We start from the raw sequence: 23267 nt of genomic DNA on the forward strand, positions 1-23267 counted from the left end.
GCTCAGGTCATGATCCCAGAGTTCTGGTATCGAGCCCTGCATGAGCCTTGCATCAGGCTCCCTGCTCTGCTGGGAGCCTGCTTCTTCCTCTCCCATTCCCCCTGCTTGTGTTTCCTCTCGCTGGCTGTCTCTCTCTCTCTGTTAAATAAATAAATAAATAAAATCTTAAAAAAAAAAAAAAAGACAGATAGATACTTTTAAAAATTCAACAAGCTGCCCAGTATATGACCGGGCTGACATGCCAGGCCAGGTCTCTTTTAGTCTTTGCTCTTTATAGCGTATGAATTGGTCATCATATAACTAAATGTTTGCAAACTCCTTGATAAATGGTATGAATTTAGGAGTGGACTCATTTATCCTTAATCTTTTTTTTTTTTTTTTTTTTTAGTAATCTCTACACCCAATGTGCGGCTCAAACTTTTGACCCTGAGATCAAAAGCTGTATGCTCTTCCAACTGAGCCAACCAGGTGTCCCAATTTATCCTTAATCTGTGTGCTGATTTACAATGTCCTGAATTAAAGAACCACTGATCCTATTACTGCGGTCAGATCTCCGGACAGCATGGATCCTACCAACTAGGGAAGTCAGGAAGCTCGTGCCCAAGGACAGGAAGCCTCACCTGATAAGGAGAGCTCTTGACATGAGGGACAGTGAACACTTAGATGTGGGAATGTTCCATGAACAGGACACAGACGCTCTCAAGCACAGCTAGAAGCCATATTTCCTGACTGGTAGTCTGCTGTGCTCAAACACCCGGATGACTGTATACACAAATGTATGCATGCATGCAATGAAATTTTAAAACAATATGTAATTTCCTTCAGCATTTAGTTCTCTTTTTCTGTCTTCTCCTAATAATACTCAAAATCTCTAGATATCACTTCTTTTTCATTCTTCATTTTCTCAGTCCTTAAATGAGACACCAAGCAATCAAACTTTCTGGAGTATTATAGGATATTTCAGGATACTTAAAATTTTGCTGATGGAGTTAAGGCTTTGATATATTAACCACTGCTGAATTAGTGACTTTGCAACAGGTGTTAAGACAGGTTAAGACACATTTTTGATTAGGGAAAAAGAGAGACAAACCAAACTATGAGGAAACTGAATCTCAGAAGTCAAAGTATCTTATCCAAAGTCATAAAGCCAAGTTGCAGAGCCGGGATTTAAACCCACACTGTCCAGCTACAGAATACTCTGAATTGCCGAAAAAAATTTCAGGCATTAATCTATAGTTAACCTAGAGCCTATAAACAATATAAACATAATAATAATATTCTAAGCTGTATATTAATATACATAATAACATAATAACATATGTCATACATATGCTATTATAATAAATAATATAACAATAAATTATAAGCTGTATATTATATTACAGTTTGAAATATTAAAGAAGTATTATTTAAAATAAGTGTATTAATGAGGGATCTTCCTGGCAATACCACTGTTTTCAATAGGACTAATACCTTTGGAAAATATTTTATTTTATAATCAATCTATATTTATTTTACATATTTCTACTTAGGATCAAAGTTCTGGGTATTGTTATTAATCAAGAAGCTAATCTGTGTAAAGTGGGCTGCCACACATCCAATACTGTTCTGCTTAACATATGCAAATCTAGTTACTAAATGCCCCCTGAAGAATTCTGAGGCAAGAGGGAACTTCAAATATTAAATACAATAACTACAACACATCAGAGTTTCAAAAATCACTGTGTTCTTTTGCTTTCATTACAAAAATAGTTATAGAGGCAGGCAATAATCCAGAATTAATCTATAACCTATGTTTTAAGTAACAGAATTTTAAATCTATTTTTACATTATAAAAATTACACTTTCTTTGATTAATGCTAATATTACAAAAACAACCTTAACTCAAGTAAATCCAATAAATCTGTTTGTGTTTACTGCCCTCTAGTGATGATGGATCCAAACATGATTTAAGGAACTGCTCTGTTCTGAAGAGTCGTCACATTTTCAGAAAACAAGAACGTATCTTACAAATATTATGGAAGCTTGAGATTAAGAGGAACTACAGCTAGATTTTTAAAAACAGAATAATCATCCAAAAAGGCTACGGATCATTCTCCAATTAACCTAGTTTGAGAATTTTCACCAAAAGTTTTATTTAAATCAAGAAACACCTTGAACATTTACTAAAAAAAGAAGTTCCAATATAAGAAACTTTACTTTTGTTGAGAGGTACTTTGAGGCTGAAATAACATCAAACTGATCTGATGATAACTGTACTTAAATTTTGCTTCTACATGGTCTCTTTAGCACGGTATTCTGTAACTGCTGATACAGTTTGAATCATAAACCCTTGATAGAAAATTTTCTATGTTCATAACTACTGAGTGAATTTAGCTGAAACCACTACTACCACCACCAGCTACCATCATTATCACACCCACCAGGGATTTTTGTTTCAATGAAGAATAATTAAGGCAATGAATGGGTGCACAAAGCTCACATAAATGAAGCCTCCACACACAAAAAAATCTTGTATAAATATAGACTTTCTACTTACAGGGAAAATTAGGACTCCCAATTCAATTAAAGTGTTCTAAGTTAATACCAATTTTGCATGCTTATGATGGCCATGATATTCACTATAAAATACTTTCTAATATTGCCTCTGTACTTCCTTGTGTGCTTTGTGAAAATAATTTAAACAGAGATTACCTGTCTCTTAAAGAAATAATTAAAAAAAGCAAATAGGGAGATTTCTGGAAATACATATTTAATTCTTTATGTACACCACTTTTATTGTGGATCTTAAGGTAATTTTAAGTTATACAACTTGAGCTATATATTCCTTTCAACAAGTAGAGCTTAGACACATGGACGTCCATTCACAAAAAAATGAACTTCAACCTTTACTTTGCACCATATTAGTATACATCTGCTCGAAATGGATCCTAGAACTAAATGTAAAACCTGAAATTATACAACTCCTAGTGGAAAATACAGTAGAAAATCTTTGTGATCCTGGGTTAGGCAAAGATTTCTTAGAACACAAAACGGCATGATACATAAAAGACCAAAATGATAAACCAGACTTCACAAAGGCTTCTCCTTGAAAGAAACTAATAAGAAAGTAGAACAACAAGCCACAGACTTGTGGAAGAATATATGTATAAATTACATATCTGATAAAGATTTATATCTGGAATTATAAAAATTCCTACAACTTAAAAAGATCAATAAGCACATATAAAGATGTGCAACGTCATTAGTCATTAAGAAAACAAAAATTAAAACCAAAATGTAATGTTACTACATACTAGATACGAGCAATAAAAAATGCTGGCCAGGATGCAAAGCAAATGGAATCCTCATACACTATTGGTAGGACTGCAAAATGGGATAGCAACTTTGGAAAACAGTTTGTCACCTTCTTATAAAGTTAACAATTATATTCACTACATGTTCCAGCAATCCCATTCCTAGTCATTTACCCAAGAGAAATGAAAACATAAGTCCACAGAAAGGTCTCTATACAAGTGTTTACAGCAATTCTATTTATAACAGCTGAAGCCTGCAAATAGCCCCAATGTCAATTGGTGAATGAACACAAATTGTGGTATATCCATAAAACAAAACAGTAGAAAGCAATAAAAATAAATTACTAATACATGCATAGTGTTATTAGTGAATGAATCTCAAAAGCATTATGCAAAGTGAAAGAAGCCATTAACAAAAGGCTTTTTATAAAAACTGTATGATTTTATTCATACGATATTCTGGAAAAGGCAAAACTATAGGGAAATGAGATCACTGGTTGCCAGCAATTGGTAGTAGGGGGAGGGGAATGAATACAAAAGGAGCATGAGAACTCTTTTTTAGTGATAAAAATATTCTTATCTAGATTATGGTGGTTATCCAATTGCATACATTTGTCAAAATGCACTCAACTAGATCTAAAAAGTGGATATCTTACCAATGTGTAAATTATACTTCAAAACTTGACTTCAAAAATGTTCGGTAGGGGTGCCTGGGTGGCTTAATCGGTTAAGCGTCTGCATTCGGCTCAGGTCATGATCCCGGAGTTGCGGGATGGAGCCCCGGGATTGAGCCCCACATCAGGCTCCCTGCTCCATGGGGAGTCTGCTTCTCCCTCCTCCTCTCCCTCTGCCCCCCCTCACCTGGCTCATGCTCACTCTCTCTAATAAATGAATAAAATCTTTAAAAAAAAATGTTAGGTAATGTTACCCAATTGCTTTAATTCCAAATTTGCTTAACTTTGCCTAAAGAGAAATGAAACAAAATTCTCAAGCATGGAGCACCTAGGTGGCTCAGTTGGTTAAGTATCTGACTCTTGATTTCTGCTCAGGCCCTGATCTCGGGGTCGTGGCATTGAGCCCTGTGTCAGGCTCTGTGCTTCATTCAGGCTCTATGCTTCTGGGCATGGAGCCTGTTTAGGATTCTCTCTCCCACTCCCTCTGCCCCTCCCTCCTTGTCCCCTCTCTCTCTAAAAACAAAAACAAAACCTAAGCGTGGCTATGTAAGGTAAAATAACATTTTTACTCTAAGAGCTCCACCATTTTATCTCAAATAGGCATATGTTTGCTAAAAAGTCCATGTTAGGTTTGAATAATGAAATACATGGTAAATTCCTAGTTACACTAAGCATTTAGGCAATATAATAACAGCTGAAGTAGTCTCATAAGTACTAATATTTTACTTTTAATTTTTTGGAATGAAACATTTCCTAAAATACTTTAGATATTTTCATGCTTTTCTTAAACAAACCAAACTGATCTTAATTAACTTAATGATTTAACGGTGATCCTGGGCCACCTTTATTCACTCATCGATGAGCAGTCAACAGATACTTATTGTATGTTCACTCTAGGCCAAGCACGGTGCCAGCTGCTGGAGACAGAAATACCCAATAAAGCAGGAAGAGCTGTTCACAGAAAACTCAATAGTCCCAGCTGCTGTATTCTCTTTGAATCCTTCCATCACTTTTTCATGGGTTTTATTTTCTTCTGAGTCCTTGGTTGATAGCCTGTTCTTAGTCAGTATAAATCTGCCTCCTGTACTCAATATAGTTTCTTTCCCCCTATCTATTATGATGGGTTTTTGTCCAAGGAAGCAGTTTTCAGAATGTGTTATAGAGAACAGCAGTCTGCTGTGATAATTCTCAAAGAAGACATCCAGTGTCAAATTTTTGACATAGTGCTAACCTTCTTGGAGAGTGTATATTAGCATACTAAAGACTTTGCCAAGGACCATAATATACAACTCTGTTTCATTTTGTTTAATCTAGTATTTCCAAACTTATTCTACTACCTCTTTGCTCCTTTCCTATTAATTAACAAGTAAAATCACACAAACAAAAGTACAAGGGTTTCAAGAAAATAAAAATAGAAAATAGAAATAAAAGCAATAATTCTTGTGGAAAGCAAAAGGCTTTAAATATCTGATAATGAATTGTTTTAGAATGGCTATTCATTTATTCACTCAACAATTATTTATTAGACAGCTACTATGTACCAGCATGGGGGATACAGGAATAAACACAGAAGAGTTCCCTGAACATGTAAATCTTGAACTCTTGGGGCAAAAAGACAAAAAATGAGCAAGAAACCTACTGAATGGAAGGAAACAGAGTAAGGTGATGCCATGATTGTGGGCTATTCAAATAAATAGTCGGAAAAAGCTGCACTGAGAAGGTGGTATCTGACATGAGACCCAAAAGACTAGAAAGAACCAACCAGAAGATCTGGGGCAGAGCATTCCCAGCAAGGGCTGAAGAAACACAGCTGGCATGAGGGAGGACAGGTACAGAGTTATCAGATCAGAAGTACATCAAGGCAAGATCATGTGGGTCCTTGTAAGCCTTGCAGAGAGTGTGGGGTATCACTGAAAGTTTCCAAGTTATGTGGTGTGATTTACATTTTAAAAAGCTGTCTTTGTGGAGAATGGTTTATAGAGGGGCAGAGCAGACAGAAGAGGAGAGAAAGCAGTGAGATGGAGCTGACCTGACTTGATGAACTGAATGCTGCAAGTGACGAGAAGGGAAGAATCAGCCCCTAGACTTCTGGTATGATCAGCATGTGACTTGGATGGATGTTTGTGCTGTTTGCTGAGATGGAGAAGACTTGGCAAGGTACAGATTTAGAGGACGTAAGTAAAGCGACAGAAGAGTTATAGGAGTCAAGTGCAAGAATATTTAAATACATGAAGTTTACTTTTCTATTGAGGAACCTCCCCCCCAACCAAAAACTCTGGTGTACTTGACCTTCCACATGTGAATCTGATGCCCTAGCAGATAACGAGTCGATCACATATGTTAGGTGGAATGGGATCATCAAACACACCATGATTCTGTGATTCTGTGAAATACATCCAAGGTGGAAAGCTCTACTGAAGATGCATTTAGTCCAACCCACACAGACAGGAGTCCTACAGGTCTTCATAAATGATAATCCACCTCTCCTGGATTTCTTCTATTGCTGTGTAAGTCTGTTCCTCTTTGAGTGAAGGTAGTGTGAAAACGCTGAGCTAGGGGCGCCTGGGTGGCACAGCGGTTAAGCGTCTGCCTTCGGCTCAGGGCGTGATCCCGGCATTATGGGATCGAGCCCCACATCAGGCTCCTCCTCTATGAGCCTGCTTCTTCCTCTCCCACTCCCCCCGCTTATGTTCCCTCTCTTGCTGGCTGTCTCTATCGCTGTCAAATAAATAAATAAAATCTTAAAAAAAAAAAAAAGAAAACGCTGAGCTAATATTGAGGTAATGATCATTAGCTTGCATTAAGCTAATACCATTTTTTGAAAGGTCTTTATAAATCCCTTAAAATTGATTTGACTCTGCAGCAAAGGAAAACAAAATATGCTCAGGGATCTTAGAGAAGTTGCAGTAAACAGAAGAGCAGTAAATATTCTTAACCTTTTGTGTAAAAAAAATCTAGGTCTTATAAAGAGTGATCAACAGCTACACATGAGTAATTATAGCTTGGGCTCTCACTTTCCCCTAACAGGTAGAAAAGCAAGGATGTGAATTAGGACATATGAATGCCCACTTGGGGTACTGAAGAAACACACCACGCAAATGGCTTTTATACAGCTTCTAGAATACCAGTTGTAATAATTCACAAAATTATCTTTTCCTAAAACCCACAGTAAAAAATAAAAGCTAACATTTGTTGAGGGTCTACAATGTGCCAAGGATAGTGCTGAATACTTTTCTAGCATTATTTCATTTATTTTTAGTAACAACCCTATGAAGACTTAGGGTTTATTATTCTCATTTTAAAGAGGAGCCCTAAGGTCTTAACTACCAACTCTGTGCAGGCAATTCTCAGCTAAGGTCCTGTCCTACTACCAAAAATCCAGTCCTGACAACTGAAGGCCTACAGGGCATTTTTCCTTTGATATGTGGTCTTAACTCAATTTCATGTCTAAAAATTTAACTGCTATCTTTCACTTCACCCTCAAATTGGCTTCTCTTTCTAATTTTCCAACTATCATCTTTCCTATTGTTTGTGTTTAGAATTTTGTACTTTCTTCTTATTTACTGCAGTCCTAAATCTGACATATCCTGTCATCCCACACAGTCCTCCTCTTACTCATTACTCTCCTTTCATCCCATCCTGTATCAGTTCCTCATCACTTACTTGCTCAATTTTCTAACAGGTCCTGTTGGCTTTCACTATTTCCCTTCCATTTGATCTAGACCACTACCAGACTTATCTTTATAAAATTATTTTGTTATTTTCCTTGCCAGATTTTCCACAAAATAAAATGCCAGGCTTCCTCAGGACTTGGAGGATATGTGGAAATGGCTTAGTCTGGCATTGAGATACCCTTTACTGTGGCCCTAAGTCCACATTTCTCAGACGGGCCTCAGTTCCCAGCATTAGATTTTCTGTTCCAGGCAGGCTCATTCTTAGAAGATTCCCACTACTTGCCCACTCCCACAAACACACAATAAAGCTAAATCCACAATAGTGCCCCATCCTACCCTGCCTCATCTAACCCACGGAATGCCATCTCTTCCTTTGTTAGCAACCCACATGAATCCTCCGTGTTCAAGATCTAGCTTAAGTAATATTTTTTTTCTGGGATGTTTCCCAATCATTTTCGTCCTCAGTATTGAATGCATTCTAAACTTATCTACAGGACCAGAATACCATGTACTTACTCTATTATTCATTAACACACAACAAGTTTACTTATGTGACTAGTTATATTTTCAGTTTGTATATCTATATGCCATTCTTTCTTTTCTATCTGCCTATCTATCTAGCTATCCATCCATCTAGCTAGCTACCTAGCTAGCTATCTGTATGGCTGAACACGAACACACATACAAAAATCTCATTTTGTCTCTAAAAACCTTTGGAGCAGATAGATATCCTACAGTAAATAGGCAAAACCAAAAATCCTTTAGTGAAAGCCTAAATACTGGATTGTGATTATCTGAGAAAAATGGTACAAAACAACAACAAGAAACTTCCTAACGATGTATTTGCCACTTGAAAATGGTTTCTGGTCTAGAAAATGGTTAAGGATCAAACACAAATAATAAAAACTAAAAATTTCATTCAAAAGTGATTATGTAAATAAAGACCAAAATCTGTATCTTATGTCTAACAACAAAAACTTTTGTATTTGCCACAAGAGAAAAGCCTTGACAAAAGTAACACAGTACTATTTTGTTCTGGGTCACTTCAACTCTCCTGTACCTTGCTACCTCATCCTAAAGTGAAGGAGGCAAACAGGCTGATCTCACAAATCTCTTTCACCTCTACGGATGTTTGGAATTAAAAAAGAAAAGAAAACAAAACAAAACATCCCACAACTTTTAGTAAGCGTACCAAAGTATGATTTCTCTGCAAAAGAGCTGAGAGTAAGTAGACGATGGAAAGGGATCAATCACTTATTCATTGACTCATTTTCAACTCTTAGACAACTACATGGCTGGGGAATTCGTTCTTCCTCTGCTATGGCTAGAGTCAGATCTATGACTAAGATCGCATCATGGGCTAAAACCAGGTTCAAGGTGATTTTATCCACTCCTCTGTTTCGCAGCTGGATTGTCATTTTAAATCCGTGCCATGATTAAAGAGTCTATTTTTGGTTCTTGTTTCTATTTTCCCCAAAAAGAGACACCTAGTTACCTGATGTGATTGATATTTGACACTCTTGTTAATAATCATAATCTCAGTATTTCACAGAATCACAAAAATCATTTGAAGGAGTCTTGAAGGTCGTCCAAGGTGAGGGAAAAGCGAAGCATAAGTGCTGCACCAATTTTTAGACATAGTGGAATGAAGATCTACATGAGACCCTCACAACTCTAATAAAAGTTTCTTTCATGGCTGCCTTCATACATATTCTTTCAAGGTAATCATAATTAAGTGGTCAGTGAGAGTGTAAATAAAAATATGCTATCACAGAGTGCTAGGTAACTGAGCTAAAACTAAAGTAAACAAACGCAGTGGGCCATCACATATGCAAGCTAGTGAGGTCCCATAAATCACCGTGACTGGGTATCAGGATTTCAAAGGCACACTCTGTGAGCTCTTTTGCCCAGGCCTGTTGATTCAAGCTCCAGTTGCACTGGGTTACCTATATGGCAGCATATAAAGTTCACCTTTTAAGTTTATAAATAGTTCCGATCCCCATCCCTACTAAAGATAGGCCGCTTTATGTGCCTATTAGGTATGTGTACCGCTCCACACACTTTAGGTAGGTTTTCATCTAACTCCTACAACACGCCTCTGAGATATTTTAGTCCTGATTTACTGAGAATATAGGTTGAGAAGTTGAAGCAATTACCCAAGGTCACAACTCTAGTGTGGGGTAATACAGAAGAGGAATTGCTAAGCTCACTGGAATTTAGGAGATTTACAGCTGAATTTTAAAGATAAAGGTTTACACTGTCACCTGCTATTCTGTTACAGTTTACTCCTGTCATCTAATAACTTAGAGTATACTAGATTGAACTAATCTATACTTATTTTTTTGACACAGTCTCTCTTCACCCTGTTCCAGCTTGTACTTTGTTGTCCCACGTCCTCATTCCCAGGCAGCCGCTTCCTTAGGGGATGGCCCAGCATTGGATGTGACAATCCACCCATGCTGCTACTGGGCTATGACTCAAGGAGGTAACAGGTGAAGGAAAGGATGCCAGCTATTGATGCTAAAAAAGACTCTTGCCTCATGGAATATACTTTGTCTGTAAATCTGCCCTCTCCAGTCATTTGCCCCAATCCCTCTCCCCACAGCTGACTGTCCTCCCTTAAACATTCACACCCTCACCCTAACCCATCTGGATTTCTTTTTTTCTTCAAGTCTGTCCCAAAGGTTCATTCCAACCAGATTTCACCCTGTGGTGGAAAGGGGGCAGGAACATGAACTCATAAGTCCACCTCTAGCCAAGGAAAGCCCTGATCTAGGTGAGCTCTGTGTGAGATTGCTCCTTCTTCCATACCTTCCTTCCTCATCTCATTATCTGAAAAGTCGTGTCTTTCTATCTTTCCTTCCTTCAATCATCATTCCTCACTCTATCCATGAGTCTTTCTTCCTTCTCCATTTTGCCCCCACTAAGAAAACAAACCTCCAAGGCAACCTCACAGCAACAGACCATTTTAAAAATTCCGACACCTGCTTACGCCTTCCCTGAGTTTATCCTATACCTTCTGCTGCCACACTCTCCACCATTAGTCAAGCTTCATCCCATCCAGTTGTACCCACATCCTCTCCAAATCCTTTGCCAACTTAGGGTCTCAGGTCTGCTTTTGCCAATTGGTCTTCTCATCCCACTGACCCTGTTACCTTTCATTTGATATCTGTGCCCTGTTAACTACCTGCCTGCTAGGTTCACTCCCAACCTAACATGCTGTCTGTCTCACCATCACACTCTTCCTAGCAGCAGGAAACTTTCTGTCTGTCCATCCTGACAGGACACAGAGAGCAAGGGAAGCAGAATAAGCTGACTACAGGATTCCCCTCTAGAAATTATATGTTGCTGAAACTGATCCGCTATTTTGGAATCTAGTACTTATTAAAAAATTATATGAGGACATATTTTGAAAATGTAGCCTCAGAACAAACACTTGTTTTCTATTTCCCTGTCCTCTACCCCAGATTCCACATTCAAAAAAACAATTATCTTTACATCTACTAAGAGGCATATGGATCTTGTACAAGTCTAACTGAGCCTCAGTTTTTCATCTTTAAAAATGAGAACTACTGTTTTGGCATGTAGCGTACTATTTCTGGGACTAAGTTAGAGGTTTAAGGTTTGAAGTATGAGAGAATACCAGGATCATACCTTTTATTAGAAAGTAAGTTACATACCAGTGTTTCCTGACCACTTGTAATCAAAGACTGCTTATATATAACAAAGGGATATTAAAATGTTACACTGAAAATAAAGCCAAGGGGCAAAAAGTAATTAACCTTTCCACCAAGTTTTACTTTTGAGAGAACAAATTGCTTTCAATCTGTAATGATGTAAGCTCTCTGTTTTGTTTCTTCTACTATATACCCTTTCATCATTTTACTGACATTAACACTGTAGAGAAATATTAAGATTTAGGCCCAAACAGTATCTTCCAGGAGGAAAACTGATCTTTTCCTGATGTATAGTAAAGAAATTAGGATATTTCTAGTAAAACATTCCTAAGATTTCTTGAAACCTAATTATCCCTTACCCTTATGGAAATCTCAAAGACCAGGCTGAGAATATATGATTAAGAAAACAAAGAACGAAATCAAAGTTTATGCCAAAGATGACGTTAATTAGTTTCATTCTTATCAAAGCATATTGTTGAAACACACTTGGAAATATTAAAAATAAAGAAAAAATACAAGGGGATCAGTGCTTATTTTAAAAGGGGTAGGAACAAATCAGCAAATATCCACTGAATACCTAATCTATCAAAGCCTTCGCAAATCTCTCAAAAAAAAAAAAAGTTCAAACTTCCTAAACCTAATTTCTGCATACTCTTTTAACAGAATTACAGCTTTTCTCATTCTTTGCAGTCTATAACGTCTTTTGTGAAATAAGGTTGCCTCACAAATAATGAAATGACACCTATATATATTTAAAGCACCCATGACAGCATTTTCTCTCTTTATTAAAAACTGGTAAAGCCCTTCCAAATTTGAAATTTATCTTCCTAAGTTCTTGTGACAAGCCCATCACCGTTAAAGTTGTAGTTCATTATATGTTTTCTGAAGCTTGAAACAAACATAAAATAGAAACTTTCTTGGTCAAAGAATGTACTCCTTTTGTAAAACCTGAACTTGATGTAAGAGACATAAACAACAGAAAGTCAACTTACTGAAAAATGTTCTTTTCTTTGTAACTCTGTATATGAGTATAATTTATTATTCATTAAATAGACACATAATTATTTGATTTTTGCATATATTTTTAAATAATTTCCCACTTGCAATGAAATGCCTGCTCTTTCTCCCTAATGGGTTTGCACTGGATGTCCGGTGAAATTAACGGAGAAAAACCAAAGGAAAACACTTTGACATATTCTCTCAAAATATTTTGGAAAGTATATTTAAGATGTCTTTATTCATATTTAGGTCTAACACAAAAACCAAGCAACAGAAACATGCTATGCCAACAGTGGAAAGCAGCCTTAAAATCAGCCGGTTCTTTTCTGAAATGAGGAAGATAGCTATCGGCCTGCACTTGCTCCACGGTGGCAGCCTCGCTCATCTTTGCCTGGTTGCTATGGACACGTCCCTGTCAGGCCTCTGCCTTCTACTCTCTGGGCCTGTTTATGACAGGCCGAGGTGTTTCCTATTATGGTGCCCATGTCTGCACAGCACTCTGCTTGCCAGTAATAAAAGCCAGAGGCTGCCACTGTAGGGATTACAGCACAGCAGACCAGAGATGCTGACGGAAACCCAAGCTCACCCTGGGTAAAACTTCATAGAACACTCCCTAACAGGCAAAAGCCAACAAACACATCCTTTCTTTCCAGGCTAGCAGAGAAAGTACGCAGAAATGTCATTTTTAGTTGGAACCAACTTATAGAGGAATGTTGTTGCTAAAATAGGTACGGAGGAGAGAGAACAGTTTTTGGCCTTTGTACACTATAAACTTTAAATTTAAATGAGATGAGATTAATCTGAGCATAAATTATGCTAAAATTTTTGAGACATAAGTGTATACGCAGAACTGAGACTCTTAGAAGTGGAAATGATCAGGATTCTTACCAAGGGGAAAAAAAAAACACCTTTCTTGCAAGGTATCAACCATAATGCACAGACTCTGAGTCTACCAATCCAAGATGAGAAATGGCATTTACATTAACCAACATCATGCATCTGGTACTAATTCATGTGACCAAATACAAAATAATATATTGATACACACTAGGTTTGAGCTACAAGCCACAAAGAAGGCCTCATCAATACTCCTAATGGCTGGGTACAAAACTCACTGTTTATGTATTTAAATAGTTATTAAACCCATATGATTATCAGAAATATGGCTTATAGTCTATTAATACATTCAAATAAAGTATAATCTCCCTCCCACGATTATGAATATGATTTAAAATAAAGGCTCCATACATGAACCCAAATGATGCTGAGACCCTCCAGAAAGTGAACTACATAAGTCAGGAGATTTCTAGCTGTCCAAGTGGACCTGGACAAGTTTTGGGCCTCATTTTCCAACTCAAACTAGAGGAGTTAGACAAATGATCATTTTAAACTTTTTTAGTTCTAAAACAAAGCTTCAGGATAACAGTAATAATGCTTTCAAATACTGATCATACTAAATACTACCAAAACGACCAAAAACTGTGTGGTAGTCAGGAACAGATTATATTTTCATTTTCTTAATTTACATTCGGACTCAAACAACATTAAAGTGGGGACCAAATATTCAGTAACTTCCTTGCAAAGGGTGTGACAAACAGTAAAATTGAAGCTATTACCCATAAAAGAACTTTGAGGGCTTTTAGGGCTTTAAAGGGTAAAATTACTATTAGTCCCCGAGATTGATCAGTAATGATTCCTATAGTACTGAAGGCAAAATCACTTAAAGCTGCATTGCAAGGACCATAATACCATTCATACAATTCATCCAATATTTATTGGGCGCCTCCTTACAAGCTTTGTGTCCAATGCTATGGGTGCTGGAAAAATGAGTAAGACTAACAGCCTAGTGTACAACAAAATACCAGTAAAACAAAGAAACAAAATACAGTATTTAGATTTAAGAGATATAAAAATAAAGTCTTGTAGAAGGTCAAAGGAGAAAGACATGACACTCAATCAGGGGAGGCTGGGGTGGGAGACAAGGGAGAAGAGAGGACAGAAAAAACTTCGTGGAGGAGACAGCATTCCAAATAGGCCTTAAAGAATGGTTCAGATTTGTTTAATAAATTTTTTATTTTGGAAAAGTTTTAGATTTACAGAAAAATTGTGAAGATACGTACAGAGAGTTCCCATATGCCCCATATCCAGTTTCCCCTATTACTAACACTACATTAATATGATACATTTGTCACAATTGGCGGAATCAACACTGATGCATTATTATTAACTGCAGTCCACACTTTATTCAGATTTCCTTAGTTTTCACCTAATGTTCTTTTTCTGGTACAGGATCCTATCCATTATCTCACGTTACGTTTAGTAACTTAGACTCCTCTTGGCTGTGACAGCTTCTCTGGTTTTCCTTGTTTTTGTTAACTTTGATGGTTCTTAGGAGAACTAGTCAGATATTTCGTAGAATGTTCCTTAGCTAGGAATTATCTGATGTTTTTCTCATGATTAGAGTGGGATTATATGTTTTTGGTAGGAAGACCACAGATGTAAAGGACCATTTTCATCAGAGCATATAAGGGTATATACTATTGCCAACTGGCATATCACTATTGATGTTGACTTCAGTGACCTAGCTGAGGTTGTGTGTGTGTGTGAGAGAGGTTTCTCTACTATAGAGTCATTTTTTTTCCTCTTTCCATATTGGGTTTTTGTAAGGAAGTCAGTATGTACAGCCCACACTTCAGGAGGAGAGAGTTCTGCCCTCCTTCCTTGAGAGCAGAGTATCTACATAAATCATGTAAAATCCTGTGCACAGGAGATTTGTCTTTTCTCCCCATTTATTTATTTATTCATTCAATAAATTATATCAGTATTAACACAAGGATATTTATTTTTTATTTTGGGTTAGAATCCAATACTAGTTTATTTTCTTGATCAAATAGTGCCAGCTTTGGTAAATGGAAGCTCTTTCAGTTTGCTCTTTTGTCCCTCTGATACGTTCCCATCAATGTGGGGCTTGGTTTGAGCATCTCCTTACTTTCTTGCACTACAACATGCTCCTGCCTCTTTTCCTGCCCCACTCCTAGAATCAGATATTTTCCAAGGAATCCTGGTTCCTTTGGAGAATGGCATTGGAAACCAAGATGAGGGTGGTGGGTGTGTTCATTGTTACTGGGGTGTTGTTTCTTTAGGCCTTCTCAGTTGACAGAGCAAGGAAATATTTATGCATATACTAGATGGTTGAGATGTTGAGACATGCAATGGGAGGCTATGTCCGTGACAGGATTTTCTTAACATTAAATATTAATGAGAGATTCTGTGCCTGGGTTATTTTCAGTCTCATTCACAGGAATAACTGGGACATATTCATCTATGATAAAAACTGGTTGGACTATTCTCCACTGCTTTATGTTTTTTCTAGAAACAGCACAGGGAGTTTTAGATAGTCTGATAAAACTTCAGGTCAATTATGAGCTTTAGTGCAAAATTACACACAAAAAAATAGAGTTAAACTTCTTGAAAAGTCACTGAATGGGAGAAGAACCAGTGAAACATTCCAACAGTATTCTTTGGTTTACTTCAAAATCACTAGGCCACTGTTGCCTCTTAAAAGCTCATTAGAAGTAATAATCAGGATGGCAAACAAACACCTTCTCTAGCCCTCACTTCACAAAATAAGAAAATAAAGATGATATTCCTTTATGGATGAAAATAAAGGATTTAACATTACTGAACATTCCTGAGTCTGTCTAGACAATTATTGTCTTTTAATTCATGAAATTGTCATAGCAACTATTTAACAGATGAGGAAACTGAGGCACAGAAGGTAAGCTGTCCAATTTATATCTAGCAAAGGACAGAAAGAGAATCCAACTCAGGCAGTCTGGTTACAGAAGGGTGCTGTAATTCCACAGACCATTCTGCCTGAGGAATAAATGTCTAATGACTGGGAGATTTCTGCTGGTGAAATTTGGCATTTTCTCCTCCAGCGGGGAGGTCACCTTAGTGGCAGAGAAAGAAAACCATAGGTTATTTAAAATAAACGCATTTTTCTAACTAAAAGTGACTCTCAAGTAGTTCTTGCTACTGGATTAGTATATTCAAAAGTATACTCATTATCTATGAGTGGTAAGCAAAATGCTTCAAGGTGATATATGGATGAACATTTTCTTACCTTGTTACATATTACTGTATATTTTGAAAATGTATATCAGAAAAAAACAGAAGGACACCAAATCTATGATTTCATAAATATCCTTACTTAAGATGAAGCACTCAGACAGGTATTTGTATTTAAAAAAACACTCAAAATAAAAACTCTCAACATATAGCATATACAATTATACACCGAAAAAACAAAGTTTGAGCAACTCTGATTTAGACTTATTTGCTGCAGAGTAGAAAGGTCATGCTTTTCTTCCAAGAAATATTACGGTCTTAAATTGCAAGGAGTATATGACACAGGGTTTTTCTTTATCTCTCTTTTTCAGTATATCCTAGTCATACAATAAATTACATGTAATTTATTGAGCAATGAGTATGCACTATGCACCAAACTGAGCTTTGCACACATCATATCTAACGCTCTCAACAACCTTTCAATTTTATTTTCTCTTTTTATTATCTCCCTTTATAATGGGGAAACTGAGAATTACAGAGGTGATGCCTGTTGCCCCAAATATTAGGTGGGAAGCAGCAGAGCTGAAATTTGAAACCAAGTTTGCCGGAACAAACAAACAAACAAACAAAAAAGAAACAACACTATTTTTTCCACTCTACCAAGCTGCCGTAAGCATTGCTGGTGTACACTATCAAGCCAAGGAGTAAATATCACTCATCCTCATCATATACAAAGTGTGGCCAAACAATAACCAAAAGTTCAGGATATTAAACAATAATAATGAAAAAATACTTCATTAAAGATAAAGTTTTCTTTTAAGGAGTCATATCCCCATTACTACTACAGTTGGGAATCCAATGTAACTAATTTCCTAATGAACACAGCAGAATTGTTTGCTGCTTAAGCAAATATCCCCTCCCCATTCCCAGTCAGAATGATTAAAAGGAAACGCGCTCCTAAAATGTCTTTAGGACCAGTGTGAATATTAAAATAAACGGCTACCCATCTCTCTATTTCCTAAAAAGATCTCAGACTAGTAGGGCCAACTAAACTATCACAAGTACCAGGTACAGCCCGAATGCCCTAGCAGAGCTAGACCATCACAAAATAAACCCTAGCTATTTGCAGTTTTAAAGGGTTGGCCTCTTTCTAAAAATGAGAAAATCAGCTTCTACATACTTGAGGGATAATCTGAAAATCACGACATTATTAATATTTCACATCTGCCGTATAGGTGTATCTTAAGTAACAGCTAGAATCTATGCGACTATCATGGAAATCTTAAATTGAACAACAGCATTATCTATTATCCTTGTTATTTGGGGAAAAAGTTTGTTTAATCTGTCCATAGCATTTGGAAAAGTACTATTTTATCTTGGCCAAGCCTCTTGTTTTGAAATTAAAAAAAAAAAAAAAAAAAAAAGAGGACATAGTTCATTATGCTCTCAGGCCAAAGTCACCAGTACCCTATAATGAAATAAAAATGTAATAACTGAAAGTGATTTCTCTAGTAATGACAAATTCATTGAATCACAAAAATTAGAAGTTTTGGATAATTAAATGTTAGGCATATTGAAGCTTACTGCCACTAAATACTGACACAAAAACTGAGTTGATGACAATAGAGACAAATTAAGATTTTGTTTAATGCTTAATACTTTATTAAGTTAAAGTCAAGGCTTTACTCTTCAATGAAAAATGAAAATTTTCATGAAAAGTATTTCCTGCTTTCTATAATCACTTAAAATAAAAGCGCAACAAAAAAGTATTTTTTTCCTAATGGTGACCATAAATACAAGCATTCCCCTCTCCATATTAACTTTAGGGCACTATATGTAAACCACCTAAATAATTGCCAAAGCTACTTTTATTAAGTGGATGAAAAAGTCGACAGCAAACTCAAAACATCAGTAAGTCGAGTTCTATAGTTATAGGAAATATTTTCTTTTAAAATATAAGGTTTTCCTTTAGTTGTGTTAACTCTTAACAATTCTTTTATAACAGTCATTTAATATTTTAATGTAGAAAATAAGTGTTATTTGTGATTTGTTCTTCATAAAATTAAAATGCTTTTCCAACTACAGCTACTTTCTTACCAAAAGTTGATCATTTATTTCTGTTCTGAGAGTTATATCCGTGTAATGCTGAAATATTTTAGGATTTAACCACTCCTATGAACATTCTATATTCATTCCAGCGCCCGTCTTGCCCAGAAGAAAAAACATCAGCAGTCACAGAAAACTCTACTATTACTTTATGCATGCACTGACTATTCAAAAGCACCAGGGGGAGCAGACAGTGGAAGAATGAAGAACACGCACCCCAGAAAAGCAATTAATTTATAGGCAACAGAAACATGATAGAGATGTTGGTTAATAAGTAAACGGACAAAATAAATTCCATAAAAAAGTCATGACCACATTTGGTAAGTTGGCTGATGTATATCTAGAATTAACTAAAGAAAAACCTGAAGTCTCTTGGAAGGATGCTTAAATCCTAACTTCAAGAGACTTGCCACTTGAAGCACGGCAGTTTCCAGCAATGTCAAGCTTCAAAAGTGCCCTCAAATTAGAGAGGAGAAACAATATATACTTTTATAGTGGTATATTTTAAGAGGAAATCAAAATGATTTTGTTTTCTCCTCTAAACATCACTACATTCACTCTGAAGGCCTGTGAAATATGTATTATTAAGTCACAAGAGGATAAAGTGACAGGGTTCCACAGCAGAATCTTTTTTTTTTTTTTAAGATTTATTTATTTATTTTAGAGATGGGGGAGGGGCAGAGGAAGAAAGAGAATCTTAAGCAGACTCTGCTGAGTGTGGAGCCCAACGTGGGGTTTGATCTCAGGATCATGAGACCCTGACCTGAACCAAAACACTAAGCCAACAAACTGAGCTACCCAGGCACCTCTCCAAAGCATAATTTTTGAAAGCCCTGAGGCTTAGACTCCTGGCCTGCTCTCCTCACATCCTCAACTTACTTTCCTTGAGAGAAAGGTAACCAAAAACACCGTGAAACTATTTTGCATTAAAAGCAGTCTAAAAAGGTATTTTAGCTTTGCAAATTCTGTACAACAGAATGGAAATGTGCTCACCAATCCCACATTATGTTTAGCATATTCCAAGAATTAAGAAATGCTGTGTTTTCAGTTTTATGGTAAAACAGAGAAAGTATTTAGCACTTCTTTCTGGAATTCTGTAACCGGAATTTAAGAAAAGACTAAACTTCTAATTGGAAGTTCTATCTGTATTATACCAAAAATTGTGTAAATATAATATAAGCCTTTTTCATAATATAGGGATGTGTACTAAAGATGGTTATCTAAGGACCTCATAGTAACAATTCATGAAACTTAAAATGTCAAGCAAAAATTACAACTGAGTAGTAAAAAAAAAAACCCAAAACAACAACAAAAAACATATTTTAGCCAAGAAGACCATCAAGGAAGTTTGACCTAAATATCAAATAATTATACCAGTAACAACAGGTATAATGTCTACCATCACAAAGCTCTTTTATGTATATCCTTTCAAACTCTTATATTGATCTTTCAAAATGGATATTATTGTATTCATCTTATGCTGAGGAAACCGAAGCTAAAAAAGTTGAATTCATTTTTCTAATGTAACTCAGTGAGCAAGGACAAAACCAAGATTGCCTACTTGCAAAGCTTTGAGACCTTACCAAAACCTCCCTCAACTGTAGCAATAAGGTTCCAAAGGAAATCTGTACAAGTCTCAGGGAGATTAATGTGCTTATGAGGGTAAGTGCTGTAGATTTAATCACTCAAATTAAATGCCATCTGGAGTCTCTTACCCTACTTTGTACAAGCATCCTACATGTATTACAGTCCATGTTGGCCTTGGCCAAAAATTCAATAATTTTCTTGCCTCAGTAGCATCAATAAGCATTATGCACATCACAATATCAATCAGGAAATATAGGTAGTTACTTCTAAAGCATCATTTTAAAACTGCTAGCAATTTGGATTCCTTTAATTAAGATTTTCAAAAACACAGAAATAATCTATTAATTCAAATGGTTACATGGGTTGAAGGAATCAATTTCCTTCTTCCTAATACCCAAATCTATATCTGTAATAAATATTTCCTCTCTATAATCACTTAAAAATCATGACCTTACTGGTATTTTTATTATGTTACATTGTATTATTAAATTAAAAAAAATTCAAGTGAGAAGAACACATGTCATGATTTTTCAAAGGCAGAAGGAGAATACCCTGAAAATACTGGCTGGTTCAAACAAGTACATGTAAAAATAACGGACAGCAATAAAACATAACCAGAAAGCAATGTTTCAGACATATTCACTCATCCTCAAGAGATGTGTGCTGCAAGCTGTCACATTTCTAGTTCAGACTTAGGTTGGGCATCACTCACAGGGACCTTCAGATCAGCTGCTCCCACTCAGTTTACAGCTTATGTGGATGTGACTTTTTCCTGCCCTTGTTATGAAGGGTAACTTTACAACATTTACCAAGAGCTTTTTTTTCCTTCTGTGCTAATTCCTTTTCACCTATAAAAAGTTACATGAGTTTAGCATTCTTGTAAAAATGAATGGGTTAAAAAAAGGAGATGGATAGCTTAGAAATTAGAAGTTTAAGCAACAGCTTCAGCCAAGCTGAGTTTTTTTAATGTTAAAAATAAGTGCCCTGTCAATAATCTTTCAACCACAAGACGCAAACAGCTAGAATCACTACCTTTTTAAAAAGTCTTTTTCTCACTTAACCTACATTTCCTTTCAACCAAATAAATGCGCCTTCTCTACTAAATCTGTAAATTAACTCAAAGTTTAATTGGGTGCCCTCACAATGGAGATTTTTTAAAAATCCTGTCTTATTTGGTGCCATTAAAGAAAGAAATCATCTTGATCAATTACTGTGATCTAAAGCTTTATTTTTTAAAATCCTAAAAGTATAGATAAACTAATTACTTGACAGTTGACATCACTTACATTATTAGATGCCGTGTTAATTTTTAAATTCAAACATAGGTCTCATCATTAAGAGTATGGATTTATTAAGTTACAGCTGCTGAGGTTCATTTCTCTGAAAAAGTACTGTCAGATCATCTTGAAAACATAACCAAATGTGTGCATATCCCTTTAGGTGCCTTCCGATTCTGCTCTTCTTTTTTACACAGAATTAACCAGACAAGAGAATTAAGAACTCAATCCCACTGCAGAATGGTCTCATTCAGCATGTAGAACATTGAAGATACTCAGCATAGTCTACTGCTATTGTCAATCAAATTATTAAAAAAATTATATTTCATAAAATTAATCAATGAACTAAGACGTTGTTAGCCAGATGAAAACAATGGCACCTGATGCCACAGCAGGAAGTAAAAGCCCAATGATGGGTTATTTTGATGAGGAGCCATACCAGATTTCAAAATGAGGCCAAAATGACAAAAACAAAGGAAAAAAAAAACAAAACAAAAAACCCAGATCTGATTCCCAGTGTGCATTTGGGTTAGGTCAGTGTGCTTACGAGTAAGTTAGTGCCTGTAGACAGTGAGTGAGGAGTCCCTTCTATTCTATTTGAAGCTAACTTCTCACTTCAAAAACAATGCAATCTATGTAAGCACTGTCAACAGATAAGACAATCAAGTAGCTGATATGCTATGGTATTTAAAAAAACTGATTGGGGGAAAAAAACAGATGGGATAAAAACTACAATAAGCTAGGAAAAAGCATCACCCATTTAAAGATATGTACACACAGATAAACCATAAAACGGTATAACCTTCCTGACCTTGTAAATAGGTGGCCAAAATATTTAAATATCTTTAAGAGACAATTGTTAGTAACTGCCAAAGTTACCAGTTTTTACTGGTTGAATCCCTCAGTCATCTGCATCCAACTTGAATGTGCCTCTTTCCCTATCCCCTCAGCTAAATATTCATTAAAAACATACATAATCCCAATTATTTCCTTACATAACTAGAGACAAAAAATATAAATAAATTCCAAAAAATACAGTAACACTGACAACACTATACCTTGCTTTAAGGCTGTCTCAGGTTGAAGGTTACTTCTCAATCCCCCAAAACTCCATTGACCAGCAAGGCCAGCGCTTCGGCATATATGGCACAAACGACCCATTGAAACATACTAAACGACCTCAGAAAACTGGATGTCTCTCCAAGATTCATTAAAACAAAGGTTATGATCGTAATGAACTCTCTAACTTTCTTGCTATTTCCTGTGGACACGTAAGGCTAAGTGAACACCTCAAAGCTCAGTTCTTACAATGTACCCTAACATCTAGATAAATGAGAGTTAAGGTTCCAAGTTCAGTGTATTCTACTGAGCGTGAGTGCAGTAGGTGGTGACATCCAAGAGATTGCATTGACCGACAGCAACTCTTATTTCCTACTGGGAATCCCAAGAAAACCCTCAAGCAGGCAATGCCAATGGCCCCGCCTGGGTTTCTGCTGCAAGGGCAAAGCGTCACTGGCAAGCCCACTTCTCCTCCCCCCAAAAAAATTCCCACTCACTGTGGCCTGGGGGTGCTGTCAAAATTGCTTTTGCAAAATGTTAATTTATCTGGAGTGAATGTTAGAGACAGGGAAAGCACAGTCACGAACCTCCCTCCACGGGAGCAAAACAGCCCAACATGCAGAGTGACAGAATCTCTATGTATTTCTCAGGGCCACGGGGATTGGCGACTTCACCAGCGTGGGAATCAGCAGTCTAGGGGCCTTGGTGACAGGCAGAGCCGGGGCTTACCTTGTTGGAGGCCATCTCACTGACGGAGTGCCTGGTCTGCAGGGTCTCTAGCTGGTCCAGACACCAGTCCAGCTCCTCCAGGGTCTCGCTGGCCAGTTTCTGGTAGGCCTCCTCTGCG

The 23267-nt window shown here is 36.6% G+C and overlaps 1 protein-coding gene across 1 annotated transcript in view; it reads right to left on the reverse strand.

The window, feature by feature from the left end:
• PDE4D (phosphodiesterase 4D) overlaps positions 1 to 23267 on the reverse strand; it is an 854127-nt gene that overhangs the window by 30183 nt on the left and 800677 nt on the right. The window contains exon 6 of the mRNA XM_034656261.1: positions 23150 to 23262. Coding sequence (XP_034512152.1) covers positions 23150 to 23262 — 113 coding nt within the window. The remainder of the gene's footprint in view (positions 1 to 23149; positions 23263 to 23267) is intronic.

This window comes from Ailuropoda melanoleuca, chromosome 3, assembly GCF_002007445.2.
Source record: "Ailuropoda melanoleuca isolate Jingjing chromosome 3, ASM200744v2, whole genome shotgun sequence".
NCBI lineage: Eukaryota > Metazoa > Chordata > Mammalia > Carnivora > Ursidae > Ailuropoda > Ailuropoda melanoleuca.